At 37.3% G+C, this 18071-nt stretch overlaps 1 protein-coding gene across 3 annotated transcripts in view; it reads right to left on the bottom strand.

Moving 5' to 3' along the window:
- The window catches only part of NHLRC2 (NHL repeat containing 2), a 60180-nt gene that overhangs the window by 15896 nt on the left and 26213 nt on the right, over positions 1 to 18071 (bottom strand). For all 3 annotated transcript variants that reach the window (XM_053584340.1, XM_053584342.1, XM_053584341.1), the window contains exon 6: positions 3034 to 3133. In XM_053584340.1, coding sequence (XP_053440315.1) covers positions 3034 to 3133 — 100 coding nt within the window. The remainder of the gene's footprint in view (positions 1 to 3033; positions 3134 to 18071) is intronic.

Here is an 18071-nt window from a genome sequence, read left to right as displayed (position 1 = left end):
CATTGTAAAAAACAAACAACCCCCCCCCCCAAAAAAAAATTAGTTAGGGGTAACTAATTTGCCCCTTGCCTGGAAAACATCCCACTTCCCTATCTAACTCCCGTTCTTCTCCTGACCTTGGCCTAGCTAAGTTGTGCAAGTCAGCTTTCACTGCTGTTTTTCCAATCATTAACTTACTTAGCCACTGTGTAGGGACTTTCTACTTTTTTCTGACGCACACAAAACTGAAACTACTCTCAAAGACCAGACAGGAAATTCCTAACAAGGTTAGAATTATCAGGTTAAATCATATTATTGATGATATAATTTTTTTTCCACCTTAACTTCTAGATTTTTTCTTGGCTTCAGTACATTATTAGGTTCTGAAAGGGAGTTAAACAGATCTCTTGATAGTTTAAAGCTTAAATTTTCGGTAAGAATGTTTTGTGACTAGCAAACATAACTAAAGAATAGTTTATGAAAGATAGCCAGGTCAGGCATCACCATTTTAAGAAAATGATAGTGGATAATTATGATGCCTTTAATGAATCGTACAAATCAATTTCTTATACGCAGTAGAGAAATTTCTATTTAAAGGACTACTGCAAAGATTCCTTTTATAGGGCAGAAAAAAATTTTACACTTTGGTTTCTAAATTTATGCCAGAGGACTTGTAAGGAATACATGGTAAGTGTGTTGCACTGATAGACAGGAAGAAGCTGACCAATAAATCCTAATGCAAAATGAGAGATTATCTGTATATTATTTCCAAATATGGTACAATAAGTCTAACAAGACCACTGCTTATTGGTCGCAATGCTCCCAATGCTAAATTAGGTAGGGAGCAGGGGATAGAAGCAAAGTGATACAGCATGTACAAAATATGGACACTTTTCAACGAAGTTATAGAAATAACCTACTAGAAAAATACGTGTAATAAATATGCCAAACAAATAAAATGGAAGGTAATTACTATAAGGAGTCTTAACACTTAAAAAAATTCCCTTAACTAAATAAGAGTAGGAAGAAACAGCGACTTTTAAAGCATTAGGGGTCATTACCCCCTGAAGATCAGTAACAAAGCAAACTAATACAATCTGAAAATTAAGGGGTAGGTCAGTATTATCTGAGGCACCATTTTCCTATTGTGACTGAGAGTCACAGCTCTACTTGTTGGGAAATCTGGGGAGCTCTTGACCATCTATGTTCAAATCAGCCATCAGCTAGAGTAGCATATTCTGGCAACCTCTGTTACTTCTGTTTGCTATTTATAATTATGTCTCACCTAACTCTTACTGGTAACCTCACTGTTGAGGCTACTATTATCTCGTGCCTGGATAACAGCAGTCGCCTCCTCAATGGTATCTGTCTCTAGTCTTGTCCCACTAGAGTGCTGCCAGTGTTCTTTCAAAAACACAAATCTAATCACGTCACGTCCCAGCTTAAACTTTCTATAAAGGATTGTCGAATGTCCAAATCTCTTAAAAGAACCCACACGCACGATCTGGCTTCCGCTGACATCGTGCCGACTCTCGCCTGGAAAACCTCCCACTCCCCTGTCTAACTCCCACTCCTCTCCTGACTAGGTCTCGGTTTAGGAGCCTCTTCCAGGAAGCCACCCTTGACACCCCAAATTCTATGGAAATTGGTTGTTTCTCTTGTTACCTTAAGGGACTACTGCAGTGGGTCCTTTCACCCACACTGCTTTTACGTTTCTTGCTGATCTGATTCTTCCTCTCTAAGTCCTCTGAGAACAGCAACCACATCTTTCAATTTTATTAACTCAATGAGCATATCATTTTCATGTCTATTGCCTAGCATTTAGTATGATTTATAAACATTTGCTAGATGATTAAATGTATAAAACATAAATGTGTTCAAAGCAACACACACATACACACTATTTAAGAAACCTGATGTTTTAGATTATCTGTACAATTGTTCCTTTCTATTTATAAAGACAACTGAGATAACAGCCTTTCTGGTCTATGGCTTTCATTCCTTTATTTATTCTGCAAACCCTTACTGAGCTCCTATTATGTCCCAGATATTATGCTAGGACACAAAAATGAATGGGACAGGGTTCCCTCCTTTAAGAGAAAGTCTAGTAGGAGGTAATAGTTAAAAGTAAGTGCAATCAAAGAGAGAGAGGAGAGATAAAGGAGGGAGGAAGGGGAGAGAGGACAAGCGAACTCATCAGGGGAGTGATGTACCTACACACCAGGTGTTACAAGGTCCCGGAGAAGAGCTCGTCATTGCTGCCTGGGGTGGGGGAGAAAGAGGGAAGGCAGAAGCTATGAGACACCTGGATGTAAGGACGAGATGTGTCCTTATGTCCCAACAGTGGCAACAAGGCCACCTGTGTTTGTTGTCTCTGCCAGGAACTATGTAGAGCTCTTCACACATAATATTAATTCTCAAAACAAGCCTATGACATAATATAAATAAGAAAGTAAGTCTTAGGAATTTAAAATGACTTTCCTAAACTTATACAGATAGCGAGTGGTAGAGCCAGGATTTAATCTCAGGCCTGACTACAAAACTTGACTTATGAACCACTCTGCTATGTGGTACTCAACTATTTGAATGAATGACTGAAGATATTTGAGCTATGTCTTAAGATAAGGGCCCATCAGATATTCCTAGTTCTCTTTCTAGGTGTGCAGGACCATGGCTTTTCCCAGGCTCCTTTACGTTAAGTACGGTCATCTGACTTACTCTGGCTGATGAATTATGAGTAGAGCAGATGTGTGTGACTTCTGAGTAGAAGTTTTAAGAGCCAGTGAGTAACTTACCACCTCCTTCTTGTTCTGCCAGGATGACTGACAAAGTTCCAGTGGCTGGTTCATCAGCAGGGGTGGCACAGTGCTCCCCAGTGAACCTGTGAGTGAGCAAGACTTAAACCTGGTTTTAAGCTACTGAAAACCTGGGTTGTCTGTTAGGGTAGTATAAGCTAGCGTATCTTGACTAGCGCAGTGGGAGCTGTGAGGATGATGATGGTGGGAATAAGAATTCCGTGAACTCCATATAGTACACAGAAGAGCTGCCACTTACGTTTTCTTTGGCAGTTTGGCAGAGTCCAGCAGGAGTGCCCATATTTGATGAGTCCCTGCCATGGCAATCCACAGAATGTCATCTCTTTGGACCTCTGAATCTTTATAAAAATAAATAGTAATTGTTATATACATATCTGGTTAATATGAACACTCCAATTATTTCAAAATTTTAAATCTAGGAAAAGATAACAGTATGTTTATAAATCATCTTATAAAAAGTTAAAAAATATTTGCAACCCAAAGTAAAACTATTTGCAATGTTTGAAATTATTTTGGAAAATTCTGTTTTCCTTTTAACAGGTTTATTTCTTTAGATTTATAATTTACCTGCAACAATTTCACAGAAGTCCAAAGCAGTCTTAATAGCAATGTGTCCTTCTACATCTCTGGGCACAAGATTTGTAAACACTTGATTTCTTATTTTATGTAATAAAAGAAACAGGCTGACACAAATTTTTCAAACTCTTTGCTAGTCCAATACCTAGAGCTAATTACCTAACAAGCTTTAGTAACAGATTCTTTGAACAATTTCCACAAAAAAACTATCTTTGGAGAGTTAAGGAAATGAGTATTGCTGCTACAGTATTAGTTTTGAGACTCAGGCACAATGCAAAATAGGTATTTAAAAATCCATTGTTTAATAAGCCTTTTCGAAAAAAATACAGCTGACATACAAGAGTTCAATATATTACAATATAGCTGTTTGCTAAAATTAATAATTAACTTTCTATTTTTAAGAGACTGATGTCATAATGTATTACAATATGACAAAACTATTTCTCAAGTTAATTCTATTGTTAAAATATTCAATTATTTTGATTTCAAAAATACCCTGAGACTACTTTTAAAAGTAATTGAGGTCGATGCCTCCTTTGGAAGAGTTTGGTCTCTACCATCTTGCAAATGTACTACTATACTTTCTACATTTTGTCTTTAATAAATGTCTTTGCTTCACATGTGGCAAAAAGAGGTCATTGAGATATTTTACCTGAAGTAATTTGGTCAGTTATCTTATACTAAAAGAAATATCTTCATCAAAGGCTATTTTATTTGCATTTCCTCTAACTTTGAATAGTCTATGTCCAAAATAAATTTTTCTTTTAATTTAACCACAAAACAGTGAGGATGATTCTCAACAAATATTATAGTTGCTATGCGCCAAGCACTTTATAGAAATTGTCACTCAAATTTTCTCAGAGGCCCCTGGAGACAGAACTGTCAAGCAGGCCTAGTTTACAGATGAAGAAACTGGGACTTAGCAAGCGGAGAGGCAAGGTAGCTTGCCAGGACCACAGAGCTGCTAAAGTGGGAACCAGAATCTGCACCCAGGCAGCCCAGCAGACAAATTTATGCCCACCTTACCTAACAAATGCAAACATTATAAGCTAATTGTGTATAACCTCATATTAATCTGAAAAAAAAAAAGAGAAAAATCTATGCTTTTACATTTCACGTTTTGCCTCTTTCTGTGTTCTTAATTGCTATTCAATAAAATCTAAAGAGTAATTTACTTTTTTATACTCAGATGTCTGTAAACATAAATTCTACTAAAAATGACACTGGTGTCCATATATTCTGGGAACTCAGTCTCTGCTTAATCACCTTAAAACTAGAACAAAAGCTTTCCGTAATTAACTTTTAACATACCACGATGTTCCTTTGGTTATTCCAGAGCCACAGTCTGGGACTACTGGAATGAATAGGAAACCTAAGCTAACCAAATATTCCCTGTAATTTCAGATACAAATGAAAGGTTCAAAGTATGTGAAACACTTAGAATAATGCTTGGAGGAAGCAACTCTCAAATGTAAGCCATGATTACTGTTTAATGAAGCTGAATCTTAATTTTACAGTAAGTTGTATTAGGGGAATAGAAATAAATTTACAAAGTGAACGGCTCTTGAATAGACACCAGTGAGGGTAAAAACTATGACACAATATCTTCTACTTACGAGGTCTGTTATTTTATAGTGAGCATTAAAAATGCAGGTATTACCGACAGATGGTATTTGGTACCTAGGAAAGCACTCATTTTAGAATTGCTTATTGGTGTTAAATCTATCACAAATTCAAACTTTTTAGCAATAAACAATAAAAATGACAGTTTTATATCCCTGCCCAGTCAATGGTATTATTAACTAAAGAATTAACCAAATCAACCAAACAAAAACTTTAGTAGGCAGTACAAACAAAAGGAATAGAAAGTCAGAGAAATGAATAATCTTATTCATTTCAACTTAATTTGAAATGTTTTCCATTCACAATATTCCAAAGCCTTCATTTATTCATAACATTTTTTAAATGCTGTATTAAGAACTGCCAAAGACTATGTGTTCAAGTCCTCTTCCCAGTTCTCCACTTTCTCTGGCTGGAACTGAACTATTCTTATAGTAATTGTGATAAAACACTGAAAGATGAGAGCTTCTGAAAACATCTCTTCATTGAAGACCTCGGCTTCAGAGGTCTTCAGGTGGGACTGGCTTTGACCCCTGGCTGCGTCCCTTTCTAATCTGCATTTCCTCTTCTGTAAAATGAGGACATCCCCACTCATTTCATAAGCTTACTGGGAAGAACAAATAAGGAAATCCGAGTAAGATGCCAAACAACGGTGCCTGGCACACGTTACTTGCTGTTTTCCAGCTTTTCTATACCAAGCTTGCTTCCTCCTTCCTCTTTGCAGAGAGCGCATCTCCAGATAACTGGCATTCATTCAGATCTGTGCTCACGTTTCCTGCTCCCCCTATCTATCATGACACACAAGTATGTACGCACGCACCCCCTGAGTCTCCAGCAGTCTCTTAGCCTGCCTCGCTTTTCTCGGCAGCAGTTATCACTATCTTATATGTTGTGTATTTATTTATTGTTTACTACCTTTCTCCTCTACTGAGCCTAAGAGGCCAACAGCTTTGTTTTACCCATGGCTTTATCATCAGCACCCACAACAGTGCTTGGTACATGGCAAATACTCAGTCAATATATGCTGAGTGAGTAAATGTCCCCCTAGATATCACAAGGGAGTTGTTCTATTTTTTGTCACTATGTCTGTAAGCCCTAAAATTATCCTAATGATGGTCGGTATTTCCTAACAGTACCAATGATTCGTCACTAATCAAAGAAGTCTGCTATCCATGTAAACCTGTGCCATTATCCTGAGACAATGATTCTGAATGGGAATGGCATCCTACCTTCAAAACAGCTTTGGATACTGGATAGGTTACATACTGTACAACAGTATAGTCACGTCAGAATGTTTACAGATGAATAGCTTATTTTTATTAAAAATTATGCTTGCTTCTCCATATTTAAAAAAATGTGTAAGTGTAGATGGATTATATGATTTATAGATTTCGTTTTAGATGGGATAAAAAAGGCTTTTCGTAAAATTCAATATGCGAAGAGGATCTGAGATCTGAAAGGGCTGAGAACTCTAAAAGTCACACACAAAAATAAAGCCTTTCAACATCTCTACCAAGCTTCCATTCATGGAAACTCAGCAAACAAGGATCAGAAGGCGAATTATTTCATCTTACAAAGAATATTTATAAAAAGAACTTATAGCAAACATTCTATGTAATAGTGAAATTCTACAAACATTCCTGCTATGAATAAAAGTCATGCAAAGACACCCACTATCAGCACTTCTATTTAGCATCACATAGAGGTCCTAATGTGCGTGACAAAGTAGGAAAAAGACGCAAAAAGCCAAAAGATTAGAAATAAAATGGCAATTATTAGCAGATAACATAAATTATGTACATAGAAAATATTTAAAAATATACAGAGGTCATAAAACTGGGAGCATCCTTAATTCCTCTTTCCTCTCACATGTCCCACATGGCATCAGCAAATCTTCTTGGCTGTGTATATATCCAGAATCTGGCCAGGCACAGTGGCTCACACGTGTAATCCCACTAATTTGGGAGGCCAAGGCAGGAGGCTCTATTGAGCCCAGGAGTTCAAGACCAATCTGGACAACACAGTGAGACCCTGTCTTTACAAAAAGCCAAAGTATTTCCAGAATCTGACAACTTCTTAGCATCTCCACCTTGACCTAAGTCACCATCAAGGATTACCTCCTAACTGGTCTGTCACCCTGTTCCCACAGGCTCTTTACTTTTCTTTCACATGAATGTCCTAACCTGAGAAAATCTGGGAAGGGTGAGTTGGGCAAATTTAGCTCCAAGTCAGTGGAGTTTCCTAATGCTGTGGCCCTTTAATATAGTTCCTGTGGGTGGCGACCCATTCTAAGTCTTAGGAACAAAAACATTCGCTCTTCTTAGCCAGTTATTAGAGTCTCTGCCTTGGCAGAGGAGAGCTATATTGGTGTGTATTTGAGTGAAAGATCAAATTTAACTCTATTATCTAGTTCTCCAAACAGGTCAGTCTAGCTCAGCCAGAGATTCCTATATGAAGGAAAAACCTTCACAGTAATAAAGCGTAAGCATTTGTTTCTTAGATTCTGTGTACTTATTTCCTTTCAATGCCTAAGGAAGGAGGAAAAAGTGTAGAAACAGAAGCTACGTCAGGTCAGGATTCAAGTGTGTGGGACTTTACATACCAATTAAAGATGATGATAACAGTAACCATCCAAGAATCTTCCTATATTTAAGGCACAGAGCTAGTCACTTTACGTGGATACTTTCCTTTAACAGCCTTGAGAAATCTCATTATCATCACCTTCATTTTATAAAGAAACTGAAATTCAAAGAGGTTAATCTGCTGCAATTCAGGCAGTCAAACCTGGAAGATGAACTCACTAATGAATCTGACTCCAGATTACTAATGTTCTGATGAGAATGAAAGAATGTCAGAAATGAGCATGTTCTTCAGTCCAGTTCTCTGTTTGGGGCTTTTTCTCCCTCTCGCCTCTGAACCATGGTCTTAACTCTGATATCAAGTACACTAGTATACTTTAGTGTGTGATCAGAACTAGATGAATATAGATGAATATTGAAGCCCAGGCACTCAGGATTGTCCCAAGAGGAGGCTGGACCAGAACAACAGAGAATACCCCCATCCCCAGATACAAGGCTGGTGCAGAGTAACAAACAGCAGCAGTTCGCCCCTGCAAGAGCTGTAGGATCACTATAAGCTGAGGGTGGAACACTACCGCTGAGAAAACTCTTGGGCACCTAGGCCCCTGCACTGAGCCAGGGTCAGAGGCAAGAGCAGCTCACCTACAGGGGTTTGAAGGCTATGGTGTACTGACAGTAGCCATAGCAATAATAAAACCTGGGCCCAGCTCAGCTTTGGACCAAACTGACTCAATCTTCCATAATAATGGCGTACTACTACTTATTTCAACCTCTGAAATTTTATGCAAGATGATGAACATATAATAAACAAAAAAAATACACATAAAAGAAAAAAAGTTACCCATTTTTGAGTGATAAAGTAATGAAAGACTTAGACTCAGAGATGACCTGAAATTTGGAACTATTAGACACTGATGGTGGAACAACTATGTATGTAGAGTTTACTGAAGATGTAGAGAAAAAGGTGGCCAAAACCCACAAATAGATGGAGAATTTCAGCAGAGAGATGGATTTACAGTTATAAGAAAGAGTTAACACAGAAATGCTATATTAAAAAGGCATAATATTAGAGATGAATAATTCCTTCAACGGGCCCAACAGTTGGCTAGACAACTGAGGAAAAGAATCAGTGAAGATAATTTAATAAAAATGGCCAAACCAACACAAAATGAAAAAAAGTGAACGAAAAAGACCACCATATATAAAAGTTGCTAGATATAATGTACAAAAATCTAACATGAGTAACTAAAGAAGAGGGCAAGAAAGGGGCAGAAAAAAAAAAAAGCATTTGAAGGAATGAGGGAGAACTTCTTGAAAATAATGAAGATTATCAAACCACAGATTTAAGAACTCCAAACAGGGTAACTCTTAGATATGCCAAACTGTCGAAAACCAAAAATAAAATCTCTAAGGCAACCAGAGAAAAAAAATACACTTTATACATAAAGGAAAGAGGGAAAATTTAAAGGAGACCTCTGACGGAAAACTACGCAAGCTGGGAGACCATGCAGAGACATCTTTAAAGTATTAAAAAAAAAAAAAAAAAAAAAAAAGTCAACCCAGACCTACATCTGAGTAAAAATAGCCTTCAAAAACGAAAGCTAAATAAATACTCTTTAAGACAAAAAAAAAAAAAAAGCAACAGAAATCCCTTCCAGCAGACTATAGTATAGGAAATGCTAGAGCAAGTTCTTTAGGAAGAAGAAATGACTCCAGAAAACAGTCACTTTGGAAGAGTTTGGCAATTTCTTATAAAATTACACAGACCCACCACATGACTCAGCAATCTCATTCCTAGGCATTTGCCCAAGAAAAGTAAACACACAAAAAGCTGTACACAAGTGTTTACGGAGGCTTTATTCACAACTGCCAAAAACTGGAAATACTTCCAAAGTGTAACTGGTGAATGAACAAATTGTGGTACGTTCAGATAATGGGCTGCTACGTGTATAAAAGAACAGACTGTGGATGCCTGCAACAGCCGGGATGAACCTCCGAAGGGTTACACTAAACGGAGGAAGCTGGACTGGGGAGACACGCTGAGCGACGGGAAAGAGTTCACCGGTGCTGGCGGTTGTAGTGGGTGTGTGATGGAGGGCAAGACTGAACCAAGGGTCATGAGAGAACCTTCAGGGTGACAGAAATGTTCTGTACCTTGATTGTGGTACTAGTTATAAGACTGTAAAAGTTGCCAAAATTCATAGAATTATACACCTAATAATAGTAAACTTATATAAATTATACCTTATTAACCTGACTTAAAAAAAAAATCTTACCACCATCAAGTCACTGTGATAAGGTATGTGTAAGTATAATATCTTCTCTCATATTTTAGATATAAAGATACTACCTTTTATTTTAACAAACCAAAAATGTTACTGGTCACACTGCATCAAATACAGTTCCTTCATAAATTTTTGTATCTGTTTTTTTTTTTTTTAAACAAAAATACTTTTATGGTATTTTCTAGCATATTAATGGAAGTCTAAGCACTTAAGTACCATCACTGGAGATTATCAAACTAGAATACTACATAGTTGGATTTTAGCCATTAAAATCTACATATCTATCTAGGGGAAAGGCTGATTAAAGGGACAAGAAAGGTTAATGGGATTCCAGCACATTATCCTTTCTCTAAACAATTCAAAATCAGGTAAAATCTAAATGACTTAGATACTGACAGGGGTTGTAACCTTTAAGATGAAACATTTTTTAGGTTATGTCTGGTATGAATGGAGCAACAAATACATGATAAGCAATTTAGAAATATAGCAAAGTATCTGCTGAAAAAATGAATTTCATGTAGTTAGTGATTATTTTTAGTACACACAGTTATGACCATATTTAGAATAACAACAAAAAATAAGCAACAATGAAGCTCACTTCCATTAAATGTTAATTATTTTTATGCCTTTATCACTGTAATGGCATAAATAGGTTAAGTATTCAGGCACTATTTAAAATACATGTACATATGCATTTACATATTACATACACAGGGTGGACATAAATTGCACATGAACTTTATGTTTACCCTGTATATTTAAAATAATCAGTGGCATTTCAAGTCCCTTTGCCAGATTTTTTCGTTTTTAATTAATCAATAATTTTTTATATTTATGGGGTACAAAGTGATGTTTTGATCTATATACACACTGTAGAAAGATTCAATAAAGCTAAATAACATATATATCCCCTCGCCAACTTATCATGTACTTTGCGGTGAAAGTGTTAAAAATGTGTTCTTCTAACAATTCCGAAATACACATTATAACTATGGTCACCATGCAGTGAAACAGATCACTAAAACCTATTCCTCCAGTCTCCCTGAAATTTTGGACCCTCTGATCAACATCTGCCCTTTCCTCACCCCTTCCTCTATTCCCTAGTAACTACCTTTCTACTTCGTGTCTATGAAATTAACATTGTTTTAGATTCCACAAATAAGCAAGATCATACAGTACAGCTGCAAGGTATTCCACTGTGTATATATGCCACATTTTATTTATTCATTTACCCATTGATAGATACTCAGGTTGCTTCCATATCTTGGCTACTGAAATGAACATGAGGGTGTAGCTGTCTCTCTGACGTAGTGATTTCAATTTCTCTGGGTATATACTATATACCAGAATTGGTATTGCTAGATCATAACATAACTAACTCTATTTTTAGTTTCTTAAAGCACCTTCATATTATTTTCCAAAATGGCTACGCTAATTTACATTTTCACCAAGAGTGTACAAAGGTTCTCTTCTCTTTTTTTGATAATACCTGTTCTAACAGATATAAAGTGTCATTTCGTGGTTTTAATCTGCACTTCTCTAATGATTAGAGACAATTTTTTCATATATCTGTTGGCCATTTGTATCTCTTCTGACAAATGTCCATTTATATCCTTTGCCTATTTGTTAACTAGCTTATTTGTTTTCTTGCTACTGAGCTGTTTAAATTCCTTATGATATTCTGGATGTTAGCCCCTTATCAGATGTATGATTTGCAAATATTCTCTCTCAATCTGTAGGTAGTCCTTTCATGATGTTGTCTCTTCTGCTTTTATACCAGTACCATGCTGTTCTAATTATAGTAACTTTATAAGATATTTTGAAATCAGGGTGTGTGATGCCTCTGGCTTTGCTCTTTTTGCTCAAGATTGCTTTGGCTATTCAGGGTCTTTTCTGGTACTGCGCAACTTTTAAAATTGCTTTTTCTATTTCTGTAAAAAATGATACTAGAATTTTGATGGAAATTACATTGAATCTGTAGATAACTCTGAGTAGTAGGGACATTTTAACAATATTACTTCGTCCAAATCCAGGAACATGACAGATCTTTCCACGTATTTGCCTCAGTTTCTTTCATCCACATTTTATATTTTTCAGTATGCATGTCTTTCCATAACCTTGGTTAAATTTACTCTTAAGTATTTCTGATGCTACTATAAATGAGATTGCTATCTTAATTCTTTTGGATAGTTTGTTGTTAATGTGTAGAAACACTACCGAGTTTTGTGTTGATTTTGTAATGTGTAACTTCACTAAGTTTGTGTGTCAGGTCTACCAGTCCACTGGTGGCATCATTAGGGTTTTCTATACTATATAAGATCATGTCATCAATAACAGGATAATTTCACTTCTTCCTTTCCTATTTGGATGACTTTTATTTCTTTTTCTTACCTAAGTGCTCTGACTAGGGCTACCAGTGCCATGTTGAAAAGAAGTGGAGAGTATATAGTCAATTGTGTATTTATCTATATTTTCATTCTCCCTATGAAATATATGTTATACATAAAGTATAAATAATAACTACACACCCATATGTATACTACCATGCTTACGAAAGACAGCATTATTTGAACATCTCTTGTATCCTTCTACGATCACACCCCTCTCCTCCTCCATAAGGAATCATTAGTTTACACATTTGTGTTTCTCTTTTTACTTTTTAATTTTACTACGTTTTACACATTTGTGTTTCTCTTTTTACTTTTTTTTTTTTTTTTTTGTAGAGACAGAGTCTCACTGTATTGCTCTTGGGTAGAGTGCCATGGCGTCACACGGCTCACAGCAACCTCTAACTCTTGGGCTTACGTGATTCTCTTGCCTCAGCCTCCCAAGCAGCTGGGACTACAGGCGTCCACCACAATAATTTACTACGTCTGAATGGATTTCTCACTGCTTATTTTGTCTTAAATGATACTTAAATCACATTGTAGCTTTCTTCTGTAACTTTTTTCACAAAAAGACTCCTTGTGGTATTTGTACATGCTGCTGGAAGTAGTTGTGGTCTGCAGACCAGGCCATTATATAAAAATATCACAATACCTATTTTTCATGTTTTCCTTCTGATAACTCTATCCTCTCTCATATTCCTAACTATGACAGATTTAAGAAATAGTCTAAATTTTTTTTAAAAAATTAAAACATGTTTAAAAAAAATTAAAACATGTTTAAAAGGAGAGTAATTATTCTCAGCCACTGTCAAATGTTCCTATAACTGTTTAAACCAGTTGCTGAATGATGTAATTTGAGTATTTATGAGTCATTGTAATATGAATATAAAAAATTGTTTCTGACAGCCAAACACTATTAGCTCCATCTGGCTCAGCGGCTCAGTCTGGGGCCCTAGACAATACCCAAAGTTCTCCGCACTCCTGCTCAAGCTCTCCCTAAGGCATTTCAACTGAGTGCCAAGTCCAAAAACACCAAAACAGTTCACAGTTGTCACCATTGCAATGCACGTCACCACCATTTGCCAGATGGGTTTTGCCAAAATGACAAAGAGAGAGTCATTCAAGTAAAGATAATTGGGCCGCAACCTGTGACAGGCGCCTGCCGGGACCTCTGGAAGAGCTGCGCCATGACCCATGATCTTGGCCCACCCAGACCTGTGAGACCTGCGCCGCGACCTGCGACTGCGGGGCCTCCACACACCTTGACCAGGAACTCTGGGAGCCATGCAACCCCGCATCCTCCCTCCTGTATCCTCCCTGCTTCCTTACCTGCTGCTCGTTGGGCCAGGGACTCTGGTAGCTGCATGCCCCCCGGAGCCCTCCCTGCCTCTGCATGAAGCTCCTGGCAGAGACTGCTGGAGCCTTTGGCTCTCTGTGCCAAAGTCACTGGGTGCCAGGCACTTCCAGAACCATGTGCACCACCCCCCCCACCCTGTTGCTGGATCCAGGTGTGTCACACTCCGGAGCTGGTCCCACAACCAGAACTCCCCAGCTGGGGCAGCCCCAGAGGAGCTACACAGGGTCACTCCCTACAAAGATCCAGCAATAATAGAGTGATCCCGCTGGGGTCTAATCTTGGAGAGACACCCCCCCCAACTCTGAGGATGGCCAGAGGCAACGGTGAAAAACAATCATGAGGCGAAATCAACAGAAAAACTCTGGCAATATGAATAATCAGAGTAGATCAACTCCCCCAAGGATCGATGGGGCAGACACAGCACAAGATCCCATGCACAAACAAATAGCTGAGATGTCAGAAATCGAATTCAGAATCTAGATAGCAAATAAGATCAAATTAGAATTACAAGCAGTAACGCAAACGATATCTCAAGAATTCAATGAATTCAAAGACCAAATGACCAAAGATTTTGACACATTGAGACAAGATGTTGCAGCCCTCAAAGATCTGAGAAACATAGTAGAATCCCACAGTAACAGAATGGAGCAAGCAGAAGAAAGAATTTCTGACATTGAAGACAAAGCTTTCGAACACTCTCAAACTCTCAAAGAGGAAGAGAAATGGAGGGCAAAAACAGATCACTCTCTCAGAGATCTCTGGGATAATTTGAAGAAAACTAATTGTCATCTTATAAGGATCCCCGAAAGCAATGAAGTGGCTTCACAAGGCACAGAGTCTCTTCTCCATGAGATTATCAAAGAGAACTTTCCAGACATGCCAAGAGACCCTGAAATTCAGATAGCAGACAGTTTCAGAACTCCAGCACGACTCAACCCAAATAAGACATCCCCCAGACACATCATAATCAATTTCACTAAAGTTAATATGAAGGAGAAAATTCTGAAAGCAGCCAGACGAAAGAAAACCATCAACTACAAGGGGAAGAATATTAGAATAACTGCAGATCTCTCTGCTTAAACTGTTCAAGCGAGAAGAGGATGGTCATCGACTTTTAATCTCCTAAAACAAAATAACTTTCAAACCAGGATCCTGTACCCAGCTAAACTGAGTTTCATTTATGACGGAGAAATGAAATACTTCAATGACATTCACATGTTAAAGAAATTTGCCATAATTTAACCAGCTCTCCAGGATATTCTCAGACCTATCCTCCATAAAGACCAGCGTAATCCTCCGCCACAAAAGTAAACCCACCCAGAAAATTTTGATCAAATTCCAACTTCCACAGTCACAAAAAGATTAAAAATATCCACTGGACTCTGGAAAGGCTTATCAATACTCTCAATTAATGTGAATGGTTTAAACTGTCCTCTAAAGAGGCACGGGTTGGCTGAATGGATACAAAAACTCAAGCTAGATATCTGCTGCATACAAGAATGTCATCTTACATTAAAAGACAAATATAGACTCAAGATGAAGGGATGGTCATCTATACCCCAGGCAAATGGAAAGCAGAAAAAAGCAGGCGTTGCAATCCTATTCGCAGAAACAATAGGCTTTAAACCAACCAAAATAAGGAAGGATAAGGATGGACACTTCATATTTGTTAAAGGCAATACTCAATATGATGAGATTTCAATTATTAATATTTATGCACTCAACCAGAATGCACCTCAATTTATAAGAGAAACTCTAGCAGACATGAGCATCTTGATTTCCTCCAGTTCTATAGTAGTTGGAGATTTTAACACCCCTTTAGCAGTGCTGGATAGATCCTCCAAAAAGAAGCTAAGCAAAGAAATCTTAGAATTAAACTTAACCATTCAACATCTGGACTTAACAGACATCTACAGAACATTTCATCCCAATAAAACTGAATACACATTCTTCTCATCAGCCCACAGAACATACTCCAAAATCGACCACATCCTAGGCCACGAATCTAACCTTAGCAAATTTAAAAGAACAGAAATTATTCCTTGCATCTTCTCAGACCATCACGGAATAAAAGTTGAACTCAATAACAACAGGAATCTGCATACTCATAAAAAACATGAGATTAAGAAGGAAATCACCAAATTTTTGGAACAAAACAACAATGAAGACATGAATTATCAGAACCTCTGGGATACTGCAAAGGTAGTCCTAAGAGGGAAGTTTATAGCACTGCAAACCTTCCTCAAGGACGGAAAGAGAGGAAGTTAATAACTTAATGGGACATCTCAAGCAACTGGAGAAGGAAGAACATTCCAACCCCAAACCCAGCAGAAGAAAAGAAATAGCCAAAATCAGAGCAGAATTAAATGAAATTGAAAACAAAAGAATTATATAACAGATCAATAAATCCAAAAGTTGTTTTTTTGAAAAGATCAATGAAATAGATAAACCTTTGGCCAAACTAACCAGGAAAAAAAGAGTAAAATCTCTAATTTCATCAATCAGAAATGGTAAAGATGAAATAACAACAGACCCCTCAGAAATTAAAAAAATCCTTAACGAATATTACAAGAAACTCTACTCTCAGAAATATGAAAATCTGAAAGAAATAGAGCAATACTTCGAAGTACACCACCTACCAAGACATAGCCAGAACAAAGTGGAAATGTTGAACAGGCCTATATCAAGTTCTGAAATAGCATCAACTATACAAAATCTCCCTAAAAAGAAGAGCCCAGGACCAGATGGCTTTATGTCAGAATTCTATCAAACCTTTAAAGAAGAGCTAGTACCTGTATTACTAAACCTCTTCCGAAATATAGAAAAAGAAGGAATACTACCCAACACATTCTATGAAGCAAACATCATCTTGATCCCTAAACCAGGGAAAGACCCAACAAGAAAAGAAAAGTATAGACCAATATCACTAATGAATATTGATGCAAAAATGCTCAATAAGATCCTAACAAAGAATCCAACAACAAATCAAAAAAAATATACACCATGACCTAGTGGGATTTATCCCAGGGTCTCAAGGCTGGTTCAATATACATAAATCTATAAATGTAATTCAGCACATAAACAAACTAAAAAATAAAGACCATATGATTCTCTCAATTGATGCAGAAAAAGCTTTTGATACTATACAGCATCCCTTCATGATCAGAACACTTAAGAAAATTGGTATAGAAGGGACATTTCTTAAACTAATGGAGGCCATCTACGGCAAACCCACAGCCAATATTGTATTGAATGGAGTTAAATTGAAATCATTTCCACTTAGATCAGGAACCAGGCAAGGTCGCCCATTGTCCCCATTGCTCTTTAACATTGTAATGGAAGTTTTAGCCATTGCAATTAGGGAAGAAAAGGCGATCAAGGGTATCCACATAGGGTCAGAAGAGATCAAACTTTCACTCTTTGCAGATGATATGATCGTATCCCTGGAAAATACTAGGGATTCTACTACAAAACTTTTAAAAGTGATCAAGGAATACAGCCATGTCTCAGGCTACAAAATCAACACCCATAAATCTGTAGCCTTTATATGTACCAACAATAACCAAGCCGAAAAAACACTCAAGGACTCTATTCCTTTCACAGTAGTGCCAAAGAAGATGAAATATTTGGGAGTATATCTAACAAAGGACATGAAAGATTTCTACAAAGAGAACTATGAAACTTTAAGAAAAGACGTGAAAGATCTCTACAAAGAGAACTATGAAACTTTAAGAAAAGAAATAGCCGAAGATGTTAACAAATGGAAAAACATACCATGCCCATGGCTGGGAAGAATCAACATTGTTAAAATGTCTATACTACCCAAAGCAACATATAATTTTTATGCAATTGAAGCAGTATTAAAAATACATTACTGGGACCTTATCAAACTAAAAAGCGGTTGCACAGCCAAGTAAGTAAAGCAAGGAGATAGCCCTCAGAATGGGAGAAAATATTTCCAGGTTATACCTCTGATAAAGGTTTAATAACCAGAATCCACAGAGAACTCAAACATATTAGAAAGAAAAGAACAAGTGATCCCATCTCAGGGTGGGCAAAGGACTTGAAGAGAAACTTCTCTAAAGAAGACAGATGCACGATCTACAAACACATGAAAAAAAGCTCAGCATCCTTAATCATCATAGAAATGCAGATAAAAACTACTTTGAGATATCACCTAACCCCAGTAAGAGTAGCCCACATAACAAAATCCCAAAACCAGAGATGTTGGCGTGGATGTGGAGAAAAGGGCATACTTCTACACTGCTGGTGGGAATGCACACTAATACATTCCCTTTAGAAGGATGTTTGGAGAACACTTAGAGATCTAAAAATAGACCTGCCATTCGATCCTATAATTCCTTTACTAGGTTTATACCCTAGTATAAGACCGAAGATCACAATATGACAAAGACATCTGTATCAGAATGTTTATTGCAGCCCAATTCATAATTGCTAAGTCATGGAAGAAG

The sequence above is a fragment of the Nycticebus coucang genome, chromosome 3 (genome assembly GCF_027406575.1).
Source record: "Nycticebus coucang isolate mNycCou1 chromosome 3, mNycCou1.pri, whole genome shotgun sequence".
In the NCBI taxonomy this organism is placed as follows: Eukaryota; Metazoa; Chordata; class Mammalia; order Primates; family Lorisidae; genus Nycticebus; species Nycticebus coucang.
The sequence above is the reverse complement of the archived record's forward strand: the minus strand, read 5'-3'. Positions and strand labels throughout refer to the sequence as shown.